The 27,411-nt window shown below is 31.8% G+C and overlaps 1 protein-coding gene across 1 annotated transcript in view; it reads right to left on the bottom strand.

The window, feature by feature from the left end:
• Nucleotides 1–27,411, bottom strand: part of LOC100569640 — a 155,829-nt gene that overhangs the window by 10,224 nt on the left and 118,194 nt on the right. The window contains exons 7-16 of the mRNA XM_029490062.1: nucleotides 8,306–8,370; nucleotides 7,346–7,517; nucleotides 7,140–7,279; nucleotides 6,194–6,395; nucleotides 5,947–6,105; nucleotides 5,005–5,286; nucleotides 2,556–2,807; nucleotides 2,263–2,438; nucleotides 2,017–2,169; nucleotides 935–1,241 (exon numbers count right to left, since the gene is read on the bottom strand). Of these exons, the coding sequence (XP_029345922.1) occupies nucleotides 935–1,241; nucleotides 2,017–2,169; nucleotides 2,263–2,438; nucleotides 2,556–2,807; nucleotides 5,005–5,286; nucleotides 5,947–6,105; nucleotides 6,194–6,395; nucleotides 7,140–7,279; nucleotides 7,346–7,517; nucleotides 8,306–8,370 (1,908 nt within the window). The remainder of the gene's footprint in view (nucleotides 1–934; nucleotides 1,242–2,016; nucleotides 2,170–2,262; nucleotides 2,439–2,555; nucleotides 2,808–5,004; nucleotides 5,287–5,946; nucleotides 6,106–6,193; nucleotides 6,396–7,139; nucleotides 7,280–7,345; nucleotides 7,518–8,305; nucleotides 8,371–27,411) is intronic.

Below are 27,411 nucleotides of genomic sequence, written 5' to 3'. Positions count from 1 at the left end.
GAAGTGTAACAGTAATGTAAATAATATGTATGATAAATGCATTTTTTCTTTCTTTTTTGATTTGAACAGAATTATTAAATTAGTCGATAAATCGTTTTACGTAAGGGAGCTAAGAGATAGAAGAATTTTTGTGGATTTTGCATAAAAACATAAAAGTTGCTTTGTTTGTTATTATGGAGAATTTCAGTTTAAGAACAAGATGTATTTATATTTGATGCATTTTATCCATAAACTCGAGAAAATACAACTTTTATTCGACTAACAAATTACATTCATAAACACGCATCTGGTAAATTGAGATCGTAGCATTGTGTCATTTCTCATAATTTATGATTCAAATTTTATTTAAAGATATAATCACAGTTTTTTAAGTTAATAATTTCACAACATGTCTATAAGCAAAATATAGAGAAAAATAACAATATTGCAATATAACGTACGATTAAATTTTAAAGAAAAATAAACATTTTAGTAAGTCTGGTACACACAAATAAGGCTAGATTCGTATTCCGCATAATTAAATTCACATAATTAATGACCCGACAACTACATTCAGTGGGCATACACGAGTCCAGCGTTAGTGCTATTTTACGACACAAGTGTATCATGTACTGTTTATACTATTATGAATTCTTTATTTTTATTTACGCCTGCGAAGGGGCTTAGGCACATACTATTATGAGATAAAAACATGAGATGAAAATTGGTTGATTAATGGTATACTACGTATTCAAAAGTGTATACACCAACTTACATTACAAAAAATGCATAAAGAAAATAGTGTCTCGTTGTAAAATTTTTCAACGAATTAATTTTGCCTCAGAAATCGGGTCGTTTGGGCAACAATGTGAAGAAAACGTTGTCGGATTTTTTAATCCTACCTATTCGACTTGGTTGGGTCACAAGTCCTATACTTATATACATATATACTGACCAGTGGCATCACTCTAGCGAGTACAGTGAAAAGACCAGCTGACGAGCAGTGGCAACGGGTAACGTTGGACAACGGTGACCAGACGTTGACCATCCGGCAGGATGACATGTCCCACTGGTGGTCGGCTAGCCTGGCCATGGTAACGCACGTTACGTTCCACGTTCCGTTTACCAGCCACGGCAACGTAAGGTCGAACTCCAACTCGGTAACAATGGTCGGCCAGTGTTTGCGTATCCGTTGACCGTCCTGCGCCACGCTGACCGACACTATTGGCGTCATCACGCTGTACTCGATCTCGCCGTCTTTGCTGAAAACCAACATATTCGTATTATAATTTATAACATATTCTATTTCCATCAGTGTTCCATCAGTGTTGTATGATGACACTACAACAAACTTAAGGTTATCTCAGTCAACTATTTTTCCTACAAGCACCATATTTTTTATCAACCACCCCCGCAGGATATCCTATAGTTGGATTCATGAAGCCCAGATCTCCCGAATAACAATTCATATTTTTATTATCACCAGAGGACGATGTAACAACTTCACAGGTGGTAGCCCGCCACTTCAACTTGACATACAATCGCGACGAGTCGATTCGTTGACTTACTATTTCCATTCATTATCTGCTATTTAGAATTAAATAAACAGACTTGACTTATGGTGCGTACGAATTCAAAGTATTATTATACCTGTTATAGCTGGGAGTTACGTTAACAAAAACAGTTTACCTGGGTATACATTTTTTGATTCAGTTTTTTTATATAAATAATATTGTACCACATTTTGAAAAGATATCCAGAACTGAAATATAGTTTTAAAAATAAATAAAAATATAATATACGGAAAATGAATTGGACAAAGCGTACCCTGAATAAATAAAAAAATAAATAAAATTGAAATCTTCCAAAGGAAATGTTTTTTTTTTTTTGACATCAGTGAATATGACTTAATTCGCATAATAATATCTGTACCCAGTATTTCAAAATAATATCTTAATTCTGTTATTTTCGTTTAAAATAAAATAATATACAAATTTATCGATTGCAACTGTGGCAAATGATTTCGTCTTTATTTACCTCTTGTTTATGAAATATTTTTTCGGGAAAAACTCCGATAGATTTCTGAACGTCGTGACTCCTACATTGAACGATTTGTTAATCCATTTGTCGATTTGAACGTCGCACATGGAAACGATTACTTTTGGTTGTTGTGAGGGCCTAATGGTTTGTCTGTGAAACACATCGTTTGTACGTGAAATAAATAAAAGGTCGTGTCAATAATTGAATTATTATTTTTAAAAAAAAACTGCATTATAATTGTACTTGTCATAAAACCGGTGCGTCATATTTCTACTGTGATTTATCACTACTTCCGAGGCTGACGCAACATGTATATTTTCGATCTGGTTTGTGTACTGTTTAGTTCCTTTGTTGGTGAACAAGTAAAACGCTTTTAACAGCGTCCACGTCTCGATCATATCCAGAAGCTGAACGATTTTCTGTCGGATGACAAAAAAAATAACAGTAACAATGTAATATAATACAAGTAATAAAATAATAATGACATTCATACGATGTATTACGCGATCCGCAGATAGATAGTAAACACGTCTTACCTTATCGTTAACCACCGAATCGTTTTCCAACAGCATGCTGAGTATGTTGTCAAAGCTGATGGACGCTTGGTCTAGGTCGGCCAAATCGGACGATTTCTGTAAGTACGACGTGACGGACACGAGGAAATCGATGACGGGCTCACCCTCACCCGGATACCATACGGCGGTGGAGTGAAGATCGCTGTATAGCGAACTCAACGTTTTCGCGGCCGTCACGTTGACCTTATCGTATCCCAACGTTTTTTTGCGAAACTGAAAATGAATTGTGCACGACCGCGTTTGAAATTCGCGCAATAACATTGATAATAATGGTTATTATTATAAATTAAAATACGATGGTAGGATGTGTAAACATCACCGTCAACACTGTGAACGGCGTATCGTAGGTGTGTAATATCATGGTATAACGCAGCGTTGACTGTGTACACTCACATGGAGATAGTGGTTTGTGATAGAATAGAAAAAATGAAGCAGAAAAATGTGTGCCGTTGAATGGTTTCCCGGAAGCGTGACATGCACCGACGGCGGTGACGGCGGAAGTGTCGGACGCGTCCATCGCACGTTTTTATTTGTTTGTTTTGTTTTGTTTTTTTTTTTTTGTCGATTTTACTACAAAAGCAGAGACGACGTAAAAGCACATAATGTTCACCGATCGAAAAGTTTTTTAATTAAACTGAAAATCCAGAAACTTGGTCTCTGCGGCCGTTATACACTAGCACTTCTACATCTACATAATGCTTTATTTATACGCAAATCCACACGGTTGGTGGTGCATTTCAACGTTACGCTATGACTATATGGATACGTCGATGCTGAAACATTTGGGCATCGAAAAAGTGGATGGTCCGCGCTTTCGAACAGAATGTGATAGATACTTGGTTTCGAAAGAAAACAGGAATAGTAATGAAAGAAAAAAACCCATCCAAATTAGATTTCTAAAGAAACACAAAAAGCATTGAAAGCCTGATAAATTTACATAGGTATGCGTTGTAGCAAATGCACATTTCAAATGCGTATTTTTTTCGTTTTTATCCCAGGCTTACGTTCTAATAATTGTGGTTTTAGGGGTGACCAGAGCAAATCGGCTATAGGAATAAATTGACTTTTCACATTAAAGGTATAAATTCTGTGTTGGCCACAACGCATCACCACCTATGCATTAACCATATAGTTGTTTATAATTATCACAAGTAACACATCGATTATGTGATTTAAATCCCACCACATCATATTAATAAAATTAATTTTTAGCTGGTTAAAAAAATCTATTTTCTTGTACCTACAATATTACTTGTACAATAAATTAATAGTTATAAAATAAAGGCGCAATTATGTGTAACTAAATAATAGTTTTGTATAATAATTGTGTAAATTGAATACCTAGGTTTTAATAACCTAGCTAGGTCTTTTTTAATCATATTATCAATAACAAACAGTTTAAAGCTCATTTGGAGAAATTTGACTTTTTATATAATTGGATTTAAAATTATTTCATTTTGCATTATTTTTCGTTTAATGATATTCTATAAATGACATTTTGTGTTATGTTTTGTTTAATGATATATATGTAATATATTTTGTTAATTGTTATGTTTTGTTTTGTGGTATTTAAATATTTTTGATTATCGCTTTCCGTTATAATAACTAATAAGGTTTACAAATTTCAATAGTTTTAAAAATATTAACGTTATAATTATAAACGTTATAAAAGTTTGCAAGCCCTGCCATTAACCTAACCTATTAAATCATAACGACAAGTATATTATACATATTTTTCACGAATTTCAATAATGAAATGGGAGGAAACACGGCGTTATGAGTATGTAAAATAAGTACACCATTATGCAGAAGTTATAGATTAGGACTTTAGGAGCATATTTTGTCAATACATCCTTAGGTACATAATTTATTAATATACTCTGTCACTACATACAAATTGTAGGTAACAAAAGTATTGCAGACGTCAACAACACGACAAATACCTTCGAACTTTGGCCGCATGTCGATAGTGCTAGTCATACATTGTTATCATTATTCGTGTATTTATTAAAATCAATTATATTTACCAACCTAACAATGGACCTAAATTTTACACCTACGTGCATGTCCACACACTACGATATTATAATATAGTTGGGTAGTTATATTTTCATCGTGAACCCGACGAAGCCAGGATAGGCCAATCCAAGTAATGAAAACTCTAGGAACATTCTGTTTTTATTTTTATTTTTCTACAACGATTGTAGCGTATTTTGACAATATAATGAAAAACGACAAGTTTCTTGTGTTTTCTACAGATATCGACTGGTCCGCGATGAAAATATAATCACGCCGTATAATATATATATATATTTTTGGTTATATATCTCGGGTACTTTCGAGCTGCACAATATCTTAATATTAAATACTATCGAATATCGCATAATAATATTATTATGTAGGTACTTACGTTCATGGTGATTTTGTTTAGGTCGTCCGGTGCGCACCGCGAATAGTCGGCTTTCTGCCACTCGGTGCGGTTGGCCGCGGTCAGCACGCACGTACGCGACGCGTAGCTCGTCGACCTATTTTTCGGACATTCCGAGGACGCCGATTTCCCGGCACCGGTCAGCGGCCACACGCCGTCCGCAACGCAATGCGCCATCACTCTCGTGTTGAGCACGTCTACGTACACAGTGGCATTACGCCTGCCTGCTCGGTTAGAAGCTTCGCACCTGTACTCTGCCGACGACTGTAAAAATAATATGTGATATTTTAAATATTTACGAATATATACTACTAATATATATAATATATAATATACTGATAATGTATTTGAATATATACGTTAGAAAACTCTATGGGTGGGTATCTCGTGATCGCTTGATTACACGCCGCATGATACGAGACCCCACACTCGTTTCGGAGGTGGCGCAGGGCCGCTCTTAGGATTTTCGAGGCCCAGGGGAAAACCAATTTTACCACTTTTTTTTCAAACGCGAGGCTTCCAAATGTAAGATAAAAGCATGAGGCCCAGGGCCCTGCTCGACCACTCCCAAGGATGGCCCTGGGGTAGTTGGTAAGAGCGCTTAGAAGAAAAGGTGAGTTTTGTATATTTCTTTGGTGGGGAGGGGGGTATGTACACAGATCGTCCGTTTCTGCACTAGATATTAAACACGTCGTTTTGAAATTAATTTGTCACTGGGTTATAATATTAAGGTAATATTGTACTTATGTAACAAAAATATTTCTATACGGAAATTATAAACAACACGTTTTATTTGAACGCTTAATGGCGCATAAAAATTATTACACTATGCTATAGAACCAACTAGATTCATTTTAATCAACCACGATAAGGTAAGGTAATCGCGACTGGAAATAATATCATTCTTATTATAAGTACTCTCACCGTTATGTTCTTCACGTACAGTACACTGCCACCGCGGTGCAAGTCTTCCCAGTACACGTTTTTGTCGATCTTCACCAAACGCATGTCACTATCCAGCCACGTGTTCCCAAACTTAGTGAATTCGTTTTTTAAAAAACACATAATCGTCACGTTGTCTCCCTGCAAAAAACAACGAGGCAAGTAAATAGCTAGGTAATTATACAAAGTTAAATCAACCAAAAAAAATGGGTGGTGTTTGTTTAATTACTGGTTTAACTGTTACGGACGGTCTCATTATGACTTCCGGCAGAGGGATCACGGTTAACGCTACTGATTGACACTGTTGGTGTGAGTGGTCAGACACCTGACACGTAAATTTTCCAGAGTCTAAGATGTCGGCGTGTTCGATCACCAACATGGAAGACTTGTAATCGGGTTTGTCCGTTTTCTTGATTTTCGTCCAAATGTTTCTAAAATAGACAAGAAAATATTGTGTATTTCTTCGAAGTGGTGTTTGAGTTGGGATCTTCACCTTTGATTGTTACTTCAATAGTATTGATTAAATTTCTTCAACATCGTAAAATTAATTCTAGATTCTTATGTTTTTCTGTGCGATTTGAGATTAGTAGATTTAGGTTTCAAACGAATACTGTTTAATGGGATTAATTTTGTTTTTTTGGCATTTTGGAAACTTGAAATAATGAAAGCAAATAGTATATTGACGTTGATATGTTTTACTTATTTTTAAAGTACTAACTATTCTCATACCATAGGTCTCAAAATACTCCGTGTTTTTTTTTAATTGAATACAAGTTCTATGTAGATTTTTTTTTCATTATTTAGTATAATATAATACAAGAATATTATTTTAAGTACCTATTCGAGTTACAAAAAGCACTGTCAAATAAAAATGTAATTTAAAGTTTACATTTAAAGTGATTTTTTTCACACAGAAAACTCTATTATCCTGCTAAACGTTTGTATATGTATAACCCTACATAAAAATCAATTGTTTTACGATATTAATCATACTGGTTATTACAAAAGTATTTTCAATCAACAAACTATAATAATATATTCTTAATGTCTTAGTCCTAGTCAAAATATATTTATTCCTTTTATTTATTCAGACCTAACGTATTTGATAAAATGACGTATTTTTAAATCGTACAATAGGAAAAAATAACAATTAAAAACCCAATCACAATATATACCTGGTTGATATTGACGTATTAACTGGGATTCCGTCTTTAAACCATTTGAATTGCATATCTGGTGGACCTTGGGCTATGCATGATATAATGAATGGTTCTCCTTCAGGTATGGAATCTCGATTTTTGTTCACGTCCATTTTCTAGAATAGTCAATTGGATTACAACTCATAAATTAAACGTAAAATAAATTATGGATGTCCACATACATTTAACCACAACGATGGTTCCTGCTGAAAGGATAGTGCTGTTTTTACCAGTAGCACAGTTCCTGGTCCTGGCAGAGAACCATTGGCTATCATATGATTGAGTAGGTCTTGTACAATTTTCTGATCCGATTTACGAGAGTAAAATTCAAAGTGGACATCTCCAGTTTTGGGTCTATACACATTTCATGATAATGTAATACAGTATTGATACTTTTATTTAGTACAACAATTCTCAATCTGGTGGGGAGGGTTCCCGACCATCTTTCAAATTATGTATAAAATAATAATTTACTTAGGTGTCTCAAAAAAATGGGTTATCGTATTTAGGTACCATGAATTTTAAAAAAAAGGTTGAAAATAACTGTAATTAAAACAAAAAATAAAGTTAAAATACCGATGGCTTGAAAAAAATATAATAATATAAAAAAAATATAATAAATAATTTAATTATGATATCTAATATCTATATAGATAGCGTGGAGAGATTACGTATAAAAAACGATAAATTGTACGTTTAATAAAATGATTAAATAATTATTTTGTATAAGGAAAACTTAGATAAAAGAAAAAAAACATATTGTATAATTTCAAAATACAATACCTACGCTGTATTTTATTATGTTAAATTGTTTATAATAAAATATTATAAAGGAGTAGGTACATTATGACGACAGACATATTATATTGTATTATAATATTCTTTGAATTTATAACAAAATTTGTCAAATAATTATACATACAGTCGAGCCACATTAACTGAAAATTGAATTTTAAAAAAAATATGGGAAAGCTACCGAAATTTGAGGTATTAAGATAAATACATATTGCTAAATCTATAATCTATTTTATGAGATCTAACATATATTAGGTGTAATCGAGTTGCACAGAGATTTGAGTCATCGTGTCTCAACTCCATCATTTGACCATTTCGTGTATAATACTAAAATTTCTTATACGTACAAAATTGATGTTATTCTTAAATCGTATGGTTCATGCGAAGTCACTGGTTTCAAATGTTTCCTGAACTATAAATAAAAACATAAATCATATAAATTATAAAAATAGAAAATAAATTTAAAAATATTTGTTGAAGGCTATATTATTTTAATTTTTATATTTCGTGTCATTCGTGTCATGTCGGTACTATGATCTTAATCCATGTTGTATGTAGATAAAAAATTAGAAATTTCTCCGACTGAAATATAATTATGACCTATTATGGTGGACATATTATATAGTGTCTTATAGTGTCGACAATTATTTATGTACGAAGAAATAACGTGGAAAAAATAAAATATTATGTGTTTGCGTTTCTTAAAAATCTTAGACATTCAAATTATATTTTATAAAGATGATTAATGCAAACGATCTGAAAGTTGAAATTTATAACCTGTACTATAATAACACTAAACTTATAAGTGGGATGCTGGTATAGAAGGGGAGTTTGTCCACCAAAAACAGGGTAAGCAGAAAAAGCGAAAATTGTCGCACATGCGTGAAATACAAGATTTTAAAAATTTTAAATCATAGGAATTCGTGAACCAATAGTTTAGTCCCATGACCCTCAATTCAAAAACTCCAGAGTAATAATATAAGTAACTGAGTAATCGAGCGCACCCTTTTTTGGTGGTCACATGGTCGTATATACGACATTATACATACCATATTTGTATGAAGAGTGCACAGTGCACACGCTAATATATTATGAAAAATAAAAAATAATTAAAACATATACCATATATCGAGTACTTCTAATAATATGTTGACGTCCATCGGAAGCGTAATATTATAGCACGCTATTAAAGCAATAATCGTTTGTTTCGACCTATTTAACGACGTGGCATCAGATGTAACTATTTTTAACAAACTTCTTCTGTATAAATCATTCTTTTGTTACAAAACACGTTCAGTCATAAATTTAAAGTATAGAAAAAGAAAGCGTTAGTATTATTATTATTATTATTTTTTTTTTGAGAAAACTATTCAAAACGAACAATATATTATACATTATATTTTATTCTTATTTTGTTGGTTCGGAAATAAAACATTTAACTGTTTGTTGTTGTTTTTTTTAGTATATTATATACATATGTTTTGTTTATTTTATTTATATATGTATCTTATTGTTTGTTTAACCTTAACAACTTTAGTTTAGAATGTTTACTTTCAGTAAGAGAATATAGATTTTTTTTATTCAACGAATATTAATGTAGTATTTTATATGTAAAAAAATGTACATTTTTTTGAAAAATATAATATAGGTAACATAAATTCATTTTTAGCACGGATTACACTGACTTAAATTGGTTAAATTATGTTTACAAACGTACGAGTGAGCTATACATAAAGGCTAAGAGTGGTTAAATTTACTTTTTTGAAGTATTTGTCTGGTTAAATATTAAAATAAAAATAACCATTTGCACTGTTATAAATTCATTGCAATACAGCAAGCGTATTATATTATAATATATTAAGTAAAAATATTGTACTTATATATTATTAATCGGTCTCACGAACAAAGTCCATTTCGTATCAATACGAATTAAATTAGATTTTACTCTAACTCTTTTTCCCAAAATATTTTACTATATTACACAGGAGTGCCCCCTAACGTAGTAATACTTCTCTTATAAAACCACTGGTCCGTCGACAATAATTTGTGATTCTTATAAGTTTCGAGCCAAACGTCGGAATCGCTTAAATCCCATTTCATGTCATCCTTTTTACTACCTTTTTACTACCTTTCCATTTTCTTTCAATTATCCATTTCCTAGTTCGCTCACGTCGGTTATACATTATGATAATATATATACATCGATATCAACTAGCTTCTCCCCTTCCGTCATCGCTTAAAATCGAAATATTCTCAGAGTTCTCTGGCTATTTTTGTAATCGACCGAAAGTTTTTTATAACAAAAATCGTGCCATTATGTAAACTTTAGTATTGGCAAACTTAAAATTGAATCTGACGCTTAAACTAATAAATCAAGATTTTCTTTAGGGGTGATGAATCATCAAAATTCCTCGGGTATGTGATCACTTGGTCAATCGCTTTGTTGTCGGGAGTTTTCATAACTCAACGCCGAGATACACATATGACACACTGGTTAAAACCGATTGTGTGATGATAATTATTCGAAACAAGAGTCGTTAATAATTATTAATTTACAGAAAAAAATATGTTTACCCAAAATTCTCTATTGATTTAGGTATAATATGCGAACATCTTTTATATATCGAACGTTGTTGCGTTATAAAATATTACTGGTTTAATAATTATCTTGTGTATATTTTTTTTATTACCGAATCATCCTAAACTATCGAATCACATAATAATTATTATAATTCGTCAAATGGCTTGATAATCAGTCGATCGAACGGAAAACATAATGTAACGCGAGTCAAACGTTTTGGGGTTAATGGATTAAACGTGAAATACAGTACACTATTATACTGTTATAAGTCTTTAAGCTCGGTATCAAATAAAACGACGATACTTTATTGAACGAAGTTAGTACTTAGTACGCTGAGCATAACAATATTGTCTCCCCCCTACCTGAATGTGTCGAAATGACATGTATGTAAAGATTATTTCGGCGTCTGGAAAAAATATTGTGTAAAAGAGTTGATGTTTGCGAAACCAAATAATTATTATGTTTGATTTTATCACGGGAGAGGGCACAGAGTGTAAAAACAAATGTTTTTTAATACACCAAGGGTGATATATAAACGTTATGAAGGTATTGAGAAGTAATATATAATACATTTGGAGATCAGTTGTCGATCCTCAACGAATAGTACCTTTATGTTCTGAATAATAATCGAATAAGATAAATTAATATCGATGGCATAATAATATGATACGAATTTATAGCACAATAATTTACCGAAAACGGATAACGTAGTATTGGAAGTGGAAATTACAACGAATTTTAATCCGTGGATATACATTACAATTTATAATTTTAATAATACATATTATGTATACTTGTGATTTTCGATCGATCATCAACTTAATATTTTATGTACTCGCGAAATTTAATAGTTATTACTCTAAACAAATAAAATCAAATTACGTCGTAACAATTAATCTTGTTACTATGTTTTTTTTAAAAAAGATTGATTCTGGTCTTATCCATTGATTTCTATTCTAATATTATAATAATAACCATCAAAATAATATTACAATTAATTCATCTAATAATCTTGAGCGCATAGTTTATTAGATTACGTAAGACATAATAATTGTAAACTATACTTTTTATTACTGCTTGTTTTAGTATTAAAATATTATAATGAAAACCCTAGTAATTTTCTGGGTGATTATTTGTACAGTTTACAATTCAAAGTATTAATCAAAATAATTCTTTTTACTATAGTTTTGGTTATTACGTACATAGTTGTGTATAATATATTTCGTTTGGCCTGCCATCATCATCAGATACTAAAAACGAGTCAGTGACGACAGCTAACAGTGATACATTTGGGAGACAAAGTTTTATTTAAAAATGTGTATGTATATTAGGTGTATGTGTGCGTGGGTGTATTTTATTAACATCATGTCGCCATTTTTCTACTATATCTTGTTGTTTTGTAGTTATCCGTTTTTTTCAAGTTTTTATCATGTCCATTATAAAAAAAAAAATCTGTAATTGTAAGTCACAATTTGTGACACAAATAATAGAAGTATATAAAGTATATATTTTGACATCGGTAGTCTAAGATATCAAAGTGAAGACAGAATATAGCTGTAATAAATAAATAATACATGAAATGTAACAAATAGTTAGAAAGTTTTTAGTTAAAAATCCGAATACATAGACTATAATACTCCATAGATTAGAAAAATTTACACCTCAAATAAAAAAAAATGTATAGGGACCTATACACATTACACATACTATAAAAATAAAATGTAAAATGTTGCAACAAAAATGTATATAGAAAACATATACGCGTAGATGAAAATATACTTAAAATTTTTTTTATCAAAATGAGATGAAAGAAAGATATTTTTACTATTCAATTATCTAGATAATGCACAATATTGCAACCAACTTACCAAGATATTATAAAAAAAAATGCCATTTCCGGCTTGACAATTATTTGAAGTAAAAAAAGGTTGGTTCTCAATTGAAAAATAAAGTTTGTATCGCATCAGGACACTGTTCAAATAGTGTAATAAATCTAAATAATTGAAAGTTGACTCGCCCGTTAAAAATTTCAAAAACCAGAATTCAAATAAATAAATTTTAAAAACATTGGCGTGGACAGGCTTGAAGAATCCCCCTATTAAGTATAGACAAATTATAATTATAATTTGTATTACAGCAATGATATTATTAATGTTACGTGCGGTGTTATTAATGTACAATATACATTAGTACAGTTAAACCGTTTGATATTATGTTCGACGCAAATGGCTGGTTTTAGTTGTACATTGTTATTTGTTACCTATATTATTCGTATACGCCTGCGAATTATGTCAATGTATTTTTATTCATATAATAATATAATAATATGACGTATACAATGTACGTTTGGACTTAAACTAGGTTTCCACTGCAATTACCGTGGCACTGCGGTTGCGTCCACCAGATTTTATACACATATTGTATTATAATAGTAACAATATTATTATTATACCACACAACAAGGCGTGTCGTCTAATTATTGTTATTATTTATGAAGATACGCCTGGCGATGCACACAAGCGCGGCTGTACCGAAATTGCCTACTCGGAGTGCCGGCTAATTGACTGCTCGTGTCATTATAATATTATTATTATGGTCAACTCGTCAATGTGCATAAACATAATGGTACCTGGGTTATTACTTATGACAAGACATGGAATTATCATTATCATTTTACAATGTGGTGTACGACGTTGACACGAAACGGTCCATAACGAGTACGGTACGTACATTAGTAGTTTTATATTATGTTATAAACAACAGCATTATATTGTGTCACAAAAGGTTTTAATTTTGTCGGAGAAATACACACATCGTGACGTTAAACAATAATAATTATGTCATAAACGACAGTATCATTATTATAATTTGCGGCACATTCTCATAGAAAATAATATATATACCTAAGTATATTATATTGTATTAATCACTGTGGACCTACCTATACGTCATTACCATTATTATTATTATACTACCGTCTGACACACGGGTTCCACTTCTCGGTAATATTTTCCCAGAATATGTTGGTACTTCCGTTGGCTCTTAATAAATTATAAACATATAATATTCGATACGAAATGATATTACGCTTATATAATTATATTACGATACTATCGGTACATGTGTAAGCATTCCAGCATTCGGTACCTACCTAGTTAATTTCCATTAAAACCAATAACGTTGTGACTGTATATTTACAAAGTGCACAAAAAAAATAAATATTGTACCAACTGTTTTATTAAACGCCAACGCGCAACGGTTTTATTTTTATTTTTGCTCTTTTGATTCCCCAGACGCCGCCCGAAGTCGGTCGCATTTAATCTGCGATTGACCACGTCGTTAGGAATTTTTCAAGTTTCATCAAACGCCCTAAAATGAATAACATAATATTTTCCGGATCTGTTCGTTTTTAAGATTGGCACTTTAATATTATTGCTATAAAAGTTTCACCCGGAGAATAACTGTGGAATATAATTAAATTATCGACGGAAATTATGTAAGCATTTTCAAAATGTTGATAGTAGTTGTCCCGCGGGTTCCGAAGTTTTAGTCTCTTGATTTCAGTAGTTTTGAGTAATCTTACAGCGAGACCGCCGTGTAACAAAACTTTAGTTATATTTACATTAATGCGAATTATATTTAACATTTGACAACATCGAATTTTTATATGTTTACAATTAATGAACATAAATTATTATTTCATAATACGCGCGACCAATTGTGCTTGGGTATCGCGCATACCATCCAAAAACGAATAAAAGCTGTATTTCATGATACACGTGTATACAACACACAACACGCATACGCACTTGAATATCTACATACATACATATTTTATGCACACCTAAGTACATATACATTGTACATAATTAATGCATTTTAACAATTACAAATAATAAACGATACCATGAAGGCAAGTGAGACAACATTTTAGAAGGAGTGTTTATAATCCTTATCTTTTACTTTAAAGATATATTATTATTACTTTGTGAAATCATAAATTTCTCATGCTGGAAAATAGTGCTGATACTATTTCACGTAGAATATTAAGTTGTAAAATATGACGCACAATATTCACCATTTTCCTAACGCGAAATTAAGACGATGCTCTATCATAATATAATGTACACACAACGCATTGTATTTTGTACACACAAACTCGTAATATTCTTTTTTTAAATATTTAGAATATTAGGTGCTACTTATTTTAAAGAAAAAAATGTGAACAAAACAGTTTGTCACTTTACGGGGAAAAGGTTTGCGGTGACGTGTACGCGAAGTAATAATTGAATTTATATCACATTATTTTGCACCTCTCCGTGTTTTCTCTCGGTTGGGTAATATCACGGTGCACTGCATAATTATGGCCGTGGCAAATAAATTGTACTTACGGCTCGTTTGTCGTTATAGAAATAATGGGAAAACAGAAACATTAACAAACAATACGCGCGCGCCGTTCGGTCGAAATAATTGAATTGACAGCTGTGGACACGAAAAGAGGAAAACTAAGAATAATATTAACAAATACACTTTGGACGCATTATTCCGCGCCGATTTAAATATATTCAAAATACCCGAATGTATAGTGTAGGTATAGTGAAGCGTTTGCGGAAGACCGTCTCTTGAAAACCTGCCGAGATAATAAATTAAACACAGACTTAACGATAATCCACAGTGACATATTATTAAGCAGCAATCCTCAATCACACGTACAATACGGCCGGCTAGGTACACGGTGCTTACATTGTAATAATATATTATTATTATATTATTATACGCAACAATATTATTATGGTTTGATAATAATAATATAGCAGGCTACCTGCATACGTATTATATTATTACCAATATCGATAGCCGTGGAGACCAATAAATTATTGAATGCGAACGCGATATTTCAAAATATATAGTTAATATAATAATTATGGTGGTAGAACGAGGATTTGTATACCTACGTCGATATTATTATTATATCACGTTAGACAATACAATATATTATTTTAACGATTGACGTTTTTATAATACGGTCGGTCGCGTAATCGTCGTGGTGAAAATTAATTTTAGTTCGAAACGAGATAATAGCATTATACTATATAATATTAAGATATGAATAAAAAAAAATAGACTTCACTGGGTAATAATAATAATAATAATAATATTACGATGGATCGCGTGAATATCGTTTTAATAAATATATAATGCCTTATGCGTATGACGCGTCGTGCGTCTCAGTCCTCAGACACGACAGTTGCTTAGACGTATCACAGGTGGGTTTAGGAGCCGAATTAAACTCGAGTTGCGTCTGACGAGTGAAATTTTAAATTAACGTCACGTAGTTTACCGTAATTACCCCCATAGGTTCTATCGGCGAGGAAATATTTTCATGCCAAGTCACTCTTAATGTCACTGCAGCACTTCGTCAGCACAACAGACGAGCGACAATAATAATGTATAATATTATTTATCAGCGCGAAATGAGTTGGACAACATTAACGGTACCCACAATAATATCATAATATTATGTTGAATATTATTAAACGAGCCGGTGCGGTGATTTTTGCGTAGCGGCCGCTGGCTGGTGTGACGTTGTATTTATTATGATGTTATTATTGTACGTCTGAAAAACCGAAACAATAACAATAATTATTATCGTCTCCGTCGTCCGGACGAATGAATTAAATCCAACATTGTTTATTATTATATTATTATGTTTACGATAATGCGGTTGTAAAGTGTACACGTGCACACACCGAAATCACGAAAGTTTTACGACTCCAGTCGTACATTTTTATTATTATTATTATTATTAATTCGTCATCTCGTTTATTAAAATCGGTCATTGTCGATACATTTATTTTATTTTTATTTTTTTATTATTACGCTCACGTGGGTGTATAATATTATTATTTTCAACGGAAACGTAAGGATGAAGAAAAAAATTACGGTTCATTCGAGGAAGGGTTTAATTTAAGGGGACACTGTACCGTCGCGGCTCGAGATTGATTTTTCGAAATGACGTATCGCTGTGCGCGTGTTTCGAGATCCGCGTTTAAATATAACGGTTTTAAATATTTTATTTTTAGTTTATCGTTTCGATTCATACAATATTGTATCCAGGCGGATATCGTCATATCGTGAAAGTGAGTTAAGTTTTCTGTACGCATAGTAGCTATACGTATTCCCCTATATATTTATGTATAAGTACGTGCGTATACTTAAAGAAACGGACGGACGTGCGAGATCGAAAATCGCCCAGCTGAAAAGGCCATAACACGGGGGCGTCATAAATCGGAGGCGCGGAATTTTATTTTCCCGGCACGCGTTGACAACGTACAGTGGAGGCGGAAAACCTTTCGTGTACTGGATGGGCGTGGCGGGAGGGTTATAACCGATCGGACGAAGGGATCGAATATTGTTATTATTATTGGTTATGTTGAAGTCAAAGTCGGTATTGCGAGTGATCGCTGGTACTACTATTATGGTCCGCGATAACGTTCAACGGATTGATATTTACATAATAATATATAATATTATAAAGTAATATATGTGTGCAGCGTGCATGTTATACATACCAAAACAATAAATTTAAAGCGTTACACGTTCGTTTAATCGCTAAATATTTTAGTGTTTGTGTGTGTGTTTTTTTAATTCGAATTTATATAATTTGAATTTGTATCGTAATCATCAACACTAAATACTATATGTTTTGCAAAGTACTAATCAAATTATTCATGGTAGTATGCTCATATTTTTTTTGTAACAAACTGTGTATGCATAATATCGAATAACGTGCTGATTTGTTGTTTTTTATACAAGTGTTTGGACTACCCTCCCACCATGCTTATTAGGTGGTTTATACCTAATGTGTTCAAGTTCACTATCTAATATAATATGTAAAACCATATATTATATAATATTATTATAGCATTACATATTGGTACTAAAAATAACCCGGTAGGTAGATACTCTCTGATAAATAGTTTCTGTCGAGGTGTGCTTATGTTTTTTTATTATTGAATAGACAAATGTAATGAATGTGTGGAATTTGAATTAATTATGAATTCATCGTATACAAAAAATGATTCTGAGCGGAAACAGTCTGTCAGCAGCTACTCAGCCTATATTTCCAATGATATTTTTTTTATAATATAAACACACGCTATTATTTTTTTATAGTTAGGTATTTGTTTTTATTTTTTGTTATACGGTAGGTTGAACTTATTTTTGCTAAAAACAGATGGCATATTATAATATTTTACAATTATGATTAATTACTAGCTCCTTTAAAAACTTATAAGTAGGTATCTAATTACCAACATACTGTACAATGGCATGAATAGGTCCGTAGTACAAATAGCTTAAAGTTAATCTAATAAGGTAATTAGAAAATTAAACTATGAATAGTAGATAATAATATACACATTACACAGTGGCCACTGGTTTTTTTTAACTATCTCTAGTTGGTTTCTTAATATGAGCGTTTTCAAATATTAATATTTTAAATACACATAAATCAATTAAAAATTAAAATATTGTAAAAAACCAACGAGAAAACACAGATAATGTTCTTAACTAAAAGTTTGAAAATAGGTCAATTTACTCTAATATCGTAACTGACAAGCACTACATTGAAACTGGCGAGCATCAAGTTTTTATGTCGTACGTGTGTAAGACGGAGATAACATATTATACGAGACATCCTTTAAAAATACAAACTTGTAATGTGTCTAAAAAAAAATTAAATTAATAGAATTACACAAAAATCGATTAAATCGTAGTCACACGATCAAGCAGAAATATAACATGAAAACGTCGGCATTGGGCTGTGCGATAATAATAATAAAAATAATAATAAACATATACCATCGTAGGCCAAATAAATTCGCGCCGAAGACCTACACCATTACGATATCTATTTGTTTATGCGGACCCCACCGATAGGATTCCGCACGGAACGCTACGCCACGGCTGTTTTTAAACATTAATTTTCCGCTCACGTCCCAAAACGCACAACGACCGTGGTAGTGGTATCTTATATTATTATTATATTATATAGTATTCGCTGTGCATATATTTATAAACATAATAACATATATGGACCTGCGACGGAAGCAGATTTCTCGCCACCGTAGAAATTATTAACGACGTCGGACAAAAGGGGATCCGGCGGCGGGCGCAGGTACGAGCGAGTTTGTTTGTTTCGTTATACCTACGTACAATCATTGTCGACGATGACAATTATTTCGCCGAGACGATATAATTAAAAATAAATACGTATTAAACATTAAAACGCGACGGACTTTGTTTGTTCGGGAGCACGCGCGGCCGGTTCGCGATGGTCGCTAATTTTCCCGACGAGTGGAAAATAATAATATATAAATACTAAAACATCACATGAAATCGAATGCAACCGTGTGTAAACGTCACTAATAAAATGCATATTATTCAAAGGCGATACGGACAGACTTGTGTTTACGGTGTTTGGGTCCTACTATATATTATACACTTGTACGCCCCACTGTTTAATAATATAGTATATTATTATTATTACATTTTTTTTTGAAGTTAAACTTCTTTACGCAGGGTAGTGAGGAAAAAAAAAAGCGAACGGGCGGCCGTACGAACGCGAACGCGTACAATGTACATGTCCATGTGCGCAACCGCAGATTGTCGTAGCTGTATTTTGTAAACGGCTAATATTTTGATTTAAGTATATCTCGGTTAGGTTTTAACTTGGATACCCCGTTTTACCACCAATAATTTTGTCTTTAGACCCTCTAAATAGCCCATCCCCCCATAGTCGGGGTACCTTTGACCCCCCCCCCTCCTCTCCCCACAAAATTATTTCGGAAAAACTCTAGGTGTCGTCTCACGTTTTTGAAACTCGAGTTTTCTTATAGTATGTAGGTCGGTGATGAAATTCAGCGTCTTGTGTCGAGATTGGACGAGACGTTTTTCTCCGTCTTCCAAGGCCCCGAAAGTTCATAACTTGCGTTTTTCGGGGTGTTTCTGCATGGACCCTTTTTTTAGGCACGTAGAGCCGTTTTTGTAGTCGGGCCTTATAGAGAGCTTTGCGCTGTATCGATTGGTACCGATATCAACGTTATCTGACTTTTGGTTAGGGAGTTATGATTTATATAGTGTTTTTTGTTTTTAAACAACTATATTAAATGAAATAATTTAATATAGAGAAAAAAATTATCTAGTGAAAAGTGAAATATGTGATAAGGTGAAAAAAATACCAACATTGCTTGTAAGTATAACATTTAAGCGACAGTTTTTTTTTGGTTGGGTTATTAAACGAAGAAATAAATAGTCGTAATTAATATTGAATGCTAACAATAATATTAAATACGTCATAATGAGATAAATAATTAGATAAAAACGGAATGATCGCCTGGGATGATTTCATACGGTCGGCGGGGCGGCGGGGCGGCGGGGCGGCGGTGCGAAGCGTATCAGTACGTCATGTACATAATATGACATATCCACAAACCTACTACATAATATTATTATATTGTATACATATAGCGGCTGTTTTCTGCAGTATATTGACTGGACCGAGCTTTTTAGTCGTGCGTACTTAGCCGTATTGTACATACATAATAATAATATTACGTATTATAAATTTTAATGTTAGTCGGTGCCAGCCGATGCGGTTTCGACGACGGTAATAATAATAACATGTCACCGGGAATTAAATAATATCATACACGCGCAGTTGCGACTTAAAGTAGTAAAAATAGTAGGTATTTTTATTTTACCTAATGATTAAAATATAGTATAGGTGTGCCGTTCAAAAGAAGTTTCACTTCCCGCGCGCGTACTGGTAACTCACACACACTTTTTGTTTTATTATTACATTATTAATAAAATTGTTAGAGCGCACTACGTTAACATCAATATCATTATTTTGTGTAAATAAATAGCACGCTCGTTTCGACTCAAGACCTACGGTGTTCAGTGTTGAAAACTGCAGTGGACGCTTTACAAATGTTAGGAACACGGTACGTATTAAACTGCAGATATCTGATATATATATATATTATTGTTTTTCGGTAATACCACATTATTATGATGACAGTATACCACGTTAGTGAAATTTGTATACTGTACCGGTTCGGTAATCTTCCGACGTGGATATTATATTATAATATTTATCTAGAACTGCTGTAGTTGGCTGATGTTTACAAGGAACATCATGATTTCTATATTATTATACAGGTACGCACTTCCGTAAGAGTAATCCGATTGTATTAAACTGGATTAGAAGTGTGCCCGTGCATTATGTGTTATAGCAAAAATTATTTTTTACATTAATATATTATAATACAATCATTAAGTGTGTGAATAATTATAAAATCCAGAATAGTGACCAACGTTTGAATTCATAATATAGCATTAATCATTTCACGTCTACGTTAACGCAAAACTGACTTAAATAACTGATTATATTGTCGTATTTATAGCAGTAGGTACCTACATTATTATTGAAAATATAAACTTTTTATTTATATATTTTTTTTTTTTGAAACTACTTGTAGAATATTATATTTTAACGTTCATGCAAAATGATGTCCTTAGATTATTATTTCTAAAGACATCTGGATTCCACAAATTAATATATTTCATTTCATAGGTATAGTACAAATGAGTTATTCAAAACTACTCACGCACGTAAATGTAGTTAACCGAAATTTGAATAATTGATTCTGTCAACGGGTTTAACTCGCTGTGCCCGCGATATGAAATATACATTTCAAACAACGAAAATACAACATAATAATATTATATTACAATCATTATTACTGTAGTAATATAGGTAGGTACCCCAATTGTAGAATGTTAAACATTCATCGACGATAAGATTCTGTATAGTACCAATATATTTAAAAGATAACACCAGAAAACTGAGCATAACACTTGTTTGAATAAAGTAATCTCCAAATCCTTGCAAAAACCACTAGGTAATAATGTAATATTAAAGATTTTATTTCGTTTGAATAAAGCCACTGAATATTTTTTATGATCAATATTTATAACACATAGTAGATATAACTTTTTACATAAATCAAACAATACTAAAACGTTAATATTATATTGCTATATGCAATCAAAATGTACAATTTATAATTGTAAAGCCGTTATTGATCATAATTTATAGTATTGCTTAGTATGTACCTAGTTAGTTATAATATCAAACCATGGATATTTTCTTCTCTTTATAGAGTTTTGGACTGCCATCGCTGTGGAAATCTTTATATTTCTAATTTGATTTATCGTAAAAACTAATAGATACGATCTTTTATATAAACTAAAAACAGCATCAATTAACAAATACATTTTAATAATCTTGACAATTTTTAAAAATATTAAAATCGCAGACAAAAACTTTTAAGATATTACATTACGCATAAGTTTAAAACAAAATTGGAACTTTAGATATTGGAAATATTTAATGGGTAACAATAATATTTCACTTTCTTATTGCAATTAATGCGCTACCTAGTAGGGGAATTTGAACTATGAGTTCTTTTTCATGTTGTATCTTGTAAAGTCGTTTTAGTAATGATCACAGTCCAAACTAACCCATGACTTAAGTTAGCAAAAAGCGAACTAACAATTAATTTACAAACAACCTTGTCGAAACTGATATGTCAATATTTTCAATTAATATTCAAAGGAGTCTATGATATGTGTTATATATAATATACAAAACTGAAAACGGCCGATATACGTTAGTAAAATAAATTTATAAAATGTAAATCGAACGTTGACGAAGGTACAGCATATTATAATCCAAAAATCGTATATTACATTCATACATTATATTATATATTATTTCTTAATAATAATCAATGTTAAATGATTATTATTTATTACCTTTGAAGCACGTGGAAATTGCGCAAACACACAACGAAATAATTTATTTTTAATTAATTAATTAACAAATTCAAATTCCAATTAAAAGTTTTTTTTATGATACTTAAATGTTTCCTTACAAAACGCTGGTGTGAAGTTTTTATAGCTACGTGTTTGTTTTGAGTATTACAGATTATTTTTGTCTGATCCGTCCATTCGTCGTTGTGTAATTAAATTTACCATTTTTTTCTTCTGGTTTCGGATAGACTATTGATTATAGTTTATAATTATTGTGGATGAGAATTCCTGCTTATTATAATGATTTGAATCCAAACGAGGGATAAACATGCGCTTCTATCCTACGATATAATTTAACAGCCGGTATATTTACATAATACACTTTGAGGAAAGTTGAATTTCAAAAAGCTATTATAATACACATTGCAAAATATCTACAATATCTATTTTAATCCTAAAGCTGGGGCAGTATACAAGCACCGCATTTTGGGTAATTTTATCGGTTTCGCGGACATTAACGCGTAACCGTACTCGTATTGGCCCCCGGTGCTTTATATTCATATTCATATGCGCATTATAGCACACTGTATACCTACATTTTGTGTACGTACCTATTCATAATAATAATAATAATACCACATGTACCTGTACAATATAATAATAACACATAAGCTTGTATGAATAATATAGTAAGTCGACTCGTCTCCCATCCCGTCCCTTAGACGAGATCGATCTTACGGATCGCACGTGGAACGATAGAAAATAAATATATAATATGTTCACTTCAGCTGCGCTGAGGAGCAACTTTTTATCATTATTTTTAATTTATAAGATAAGAGTAGGAAACGGACATCATAGATTAAATTACAATAATCATTAGTCAAGCTGACACAGTACTAGCGATAACTGTTTTAAAAACTTAATTTTTGTGTTTTCCCTCCTTCACGTTCACTCAATATACTATAAACTGATATATGTATATAAGGACATCTAAGTAAAATGTATAATTTTGTATTTAAGACTTTGGTTAAGTAGTAAATACTTATTATAATATTTTTATTTGGTCATGAATTCTTGTTTTATTAATTGGGTTAAAAAATCAAACGCTAGTCAAAGCTCATAGTGGACAATAGATACGCGTTATAAGAAAACAATAGGGACTTTTAACTGTACAAACTTAACAAACAAGGAAGTGTAGAGTGATGCAGTCCAGCGGAATGGGCCATCAGTGAATATAATACCCTATAGCCCAATATTACTAATATTACCCCCCTTAGGCGTAATTATAAATATATTCTGTAATCAATATACGGTTAGGTTATACAGTGAAAGCGCTGAATGCTTGCTTGCTTGTACTATGTCAATGTATAACAAGTCAAGTCGACCATTATAAGTAAGACACACACACGCACGCTGTTAATTTTGGAGCCTAACGGAACGACCAGGCACTGAGACCTTTGAATTCGATTGCACCCCGCGAAACCTTTCTACGTGGCCCGCAACAGCTCTACAAATTTGTATTATTTCTTATTATTATTGAACGATAACGATTTTAGTTTTAATTCAAACATTAATAATTATCAATATAATATTATTTGGCGTACGTAATGTTTTATTATTACATCTCTCATCGTTCGTAAATAGTAATCAATCCCTTATTACCTATAATATATTTTTTATCATTCTATAGAACTATATCCAGCTTATGCAACATCCGATCGCGACGCGTAACCGTATTTTCGAAATAGAGCTTTCCATACAATATTCCACTACAATATTGTTATCACATTGTGTATAGTAATTTTTCCAAAATATTGATGACGTTCCGCGACGGAGTCACTGACAAAATATGTGTTTGTCGTATTAGGTATAAAGGATGATTTAGTTTTGTGATATTATATAGGTACCTCGGCATTGGTGAATGTTTTGTTTTTTTTTAAATATTTCATTTTTAACTTTTAAAAATAAACTGAATACTAATATTGTTAATTGAGAAGGTTTTGAAGAAGTAAAATTTGTAATGAAATGTTGATAGGTACAAAAATAATGATTATTAATAATTTTTTTTTTATTATTATTGATTTTAAGGATCGGAAACTATGACCATTATCATTTTGGAAGAGGGTTAGGTTGATTGAGGAACATGTGTATGTGTGGTGAGGAATCGTCACTGAAAACCCGGATGGTCAATAATATCCGGGAACTAGCGACGCTGGTCGATGCTTGACCTCAGAACACGTAAAAGACTGAGGCCAACTACCGAGCAACACCACTATATAAACCTGGCTCCGACAAAATTATTTATAGTGTTTTACTTTTTAACTTTATAAACACTATTAAATAAGAACCTATATCGGCAAAAAAATTTGTTTTATTATAAAAATAATGATAATAATGATTTACAGCATGGATAAATTATACCTATATTGGATGACGGCGAATCATTCTGTATATTATGTAACAGTTCTTCCCCGCCGGATTCTATATACGTATATAATATTATATATAAATAATGTATACAATACCTATTATTATAATATAATAATATACTCATAATATTATGGAGGTATGGATAGAATTCGATTAACTCGGTGAGACGTTAATTTGGAACTATTGAGTGCGCCCGTGACCACACGGCCATATTATCTCCAAGTAATTGTTGGCAGCGCACGCACGACCTGCTCATTCAAAACCTTCTAAATATAAACGAGTGTTTTGATGCCACCGCATTATTTGGCGATATTTCCATGACAGTATAAATCGAAACGAGGTGTGACACAATGCACAACAATAATATAATATATAAGTGGCTGGCGGGGCGCGGTGACTGCAATCAATCAAGCAACGTGATTGACAGTAAGTAATGCCTGCTGCCACTAGTTCCTGGATGGGTTAGATTAGGTTAGGCACTACCCTGGTTCGTAGTGGCGAAAACCTTGCCACACATACACTTGTTACTAACCTACCGTTTCAACCATACCGACCTTACCGACCGTAATGCCTACAATTGCTAATCGCCATAGTTTCCGGGCTCAAGTTCAATAAAAAAAAAAAAATATTTATTTAGATGTATCATATATAATATACCAACTGGTAGGTCTCATCAGTGTTGATCGGCCACGTTGTTAGAAGCTGTTAATTATGACTGTGTAACACAGGTAGCCCAGGTTATAAAATACAATATGTACGCATTTTAGTTATAATAATAATACGGCCCTACCTATTCATTAAAATCACTCGTTGACAAAACGCTGCATTTTTTTTGTGTTTACGTCGATTACCGTATTATTTAAATGGGAGCGAAATCCGTTATGTTACAATTTATATAGGTAATAAAATACATAGTATATCCTTATGTAACTAAATTTATAGTGTATTCTTATACTACAGTTTATTTTTTAGTAAATTGTATTATACTCGGATAGTACTTTCTTGCTATTATTCTTCTTTTAAATGGAGTTTTTAGGAGCTATACTATAGATAGTATTTTAAAAACAATATTTGCGGCTACCACTATCCTTGAAGCTTTTTTTAAAGAAATAAGTTTGAATATTATAATAACTTATAAGTAGATGGTTTATAATTATATAGTGTCGTCATTCAATGCTATCGAACGCCAATAATTTACTGCAGTGATAGAAATAAGAGTGGGATATTATTGTATTAGTTAGGTACGCATCCGAGGGGATACCGACGAAATTTCATTTTAAAAATATGTCGAATACTCCCGCTGATATGATTGATTCATGCTCGATATCATTTAAATAAATACGTGTACACTATTCAAACTGCTATATAAATATTATTGTTTATTTTTGTATTGTATTTTTTTTTTTTTCATAAAATCAAAATGACGAATCACAAAATATTTTGGTCGTTGGTGACTGAAATTCAAGGTTGATAAATCATGCTCTGAGCTTAAATAATATCCTCCAGCATTGTAATGATATCGAACACCGGAATAATCGGGTATACATGTAAACAAAGAACGTTTTGATAAAAAAAGACAACAATTTTCTTTAATACCAAACACGATTTCGCTGTCTAGTGCTATATGTAGTTGTAATACATTAAGCCTGAGCTTAATTCTCCATAAAGTACCATATCTGTCCTCTTCCAAATCCATACAGTGGCAATATTAAATATTTTGAGCATTATTACTATTTACTGCACGCAGATAGTGTTTTTCGAAAAAAATCGCATTATTGAACAAATAAATTGCACTGTATGTTATATATATATTATATATATATATGTATTTATATTATATTTATGTATATTGTTATATTATATCCGTTTATTTATATAAAAAAATAAATTAAAATGTAGAAACGGACCAAAAAAAACCCCAAAAACTTAACATTATCAAATATCTAAAGTCAAAATATAAAATAAGAACCAATTAATTATTTTAACCAATATTTTTAAATTTTCTATTTCGTCTTATGACGGTAAAATACTCAGCCCAATCTTTGGAATTATAAGGTATTAATTACAACAGAATTCATTTTGATTTTTGCAAATTTTGTGGAAACTTCCTTTTGCATATTATTTCAGAAAATAATATCATCCTGTATAATATTAAAATGTTATAAATATTTACTATTACATTACTTAATTTATATGTTTTTTTTTTTTAAACAAATCGAACAGTTGTAAAAATAACCATCTTCTTATTCGATAAGGAATTTAAATGGATTCAATTTTAAAAAAATCCGGAATGAAATTAGCTACATTTTCTATTTGCAAAACATACGTATATTGACGTACATGGAAATAATGCCGTTACGGGGCAGCCAACAGATTCATCGCTAAATCCATGTCTATTATTACTCATGCCGTCTTTTTAAATGGCAATCTTACCTCCTTCAATGTCAGAAATAGTGTTACAAGTAGCTGTGCATACATCACGTTTTTACAACGCTAGTAAATTCAATTGGTATTTTATGTTTACAGTGGAAATAGTAACAAAAATGTTCTCGACCAATAAAT

The sequence above is a fragment of the Acyrthosiphon pisum genome, chromosome A2 (genome assembly GCF_005508785.2).
Source record: "Acyrthosiphon pisum isolate AL4f chromosome A2, pea_aphid_22Mar2018_4r6ur, whole genome shotgun sequence".
Classification (NCBI taxonomy): Eukaryota; Metazoa; Arthropoda; class Insecta; order Hemiptera; family Aphididae; genus Acyrthosiphon; species Acyrthosiphon pisum.
The sequence above is the reverse complement of the archived record's forward strand: the minus strand, read 5'-3'. Positions and strand labels throughout refer to the sequence as shown.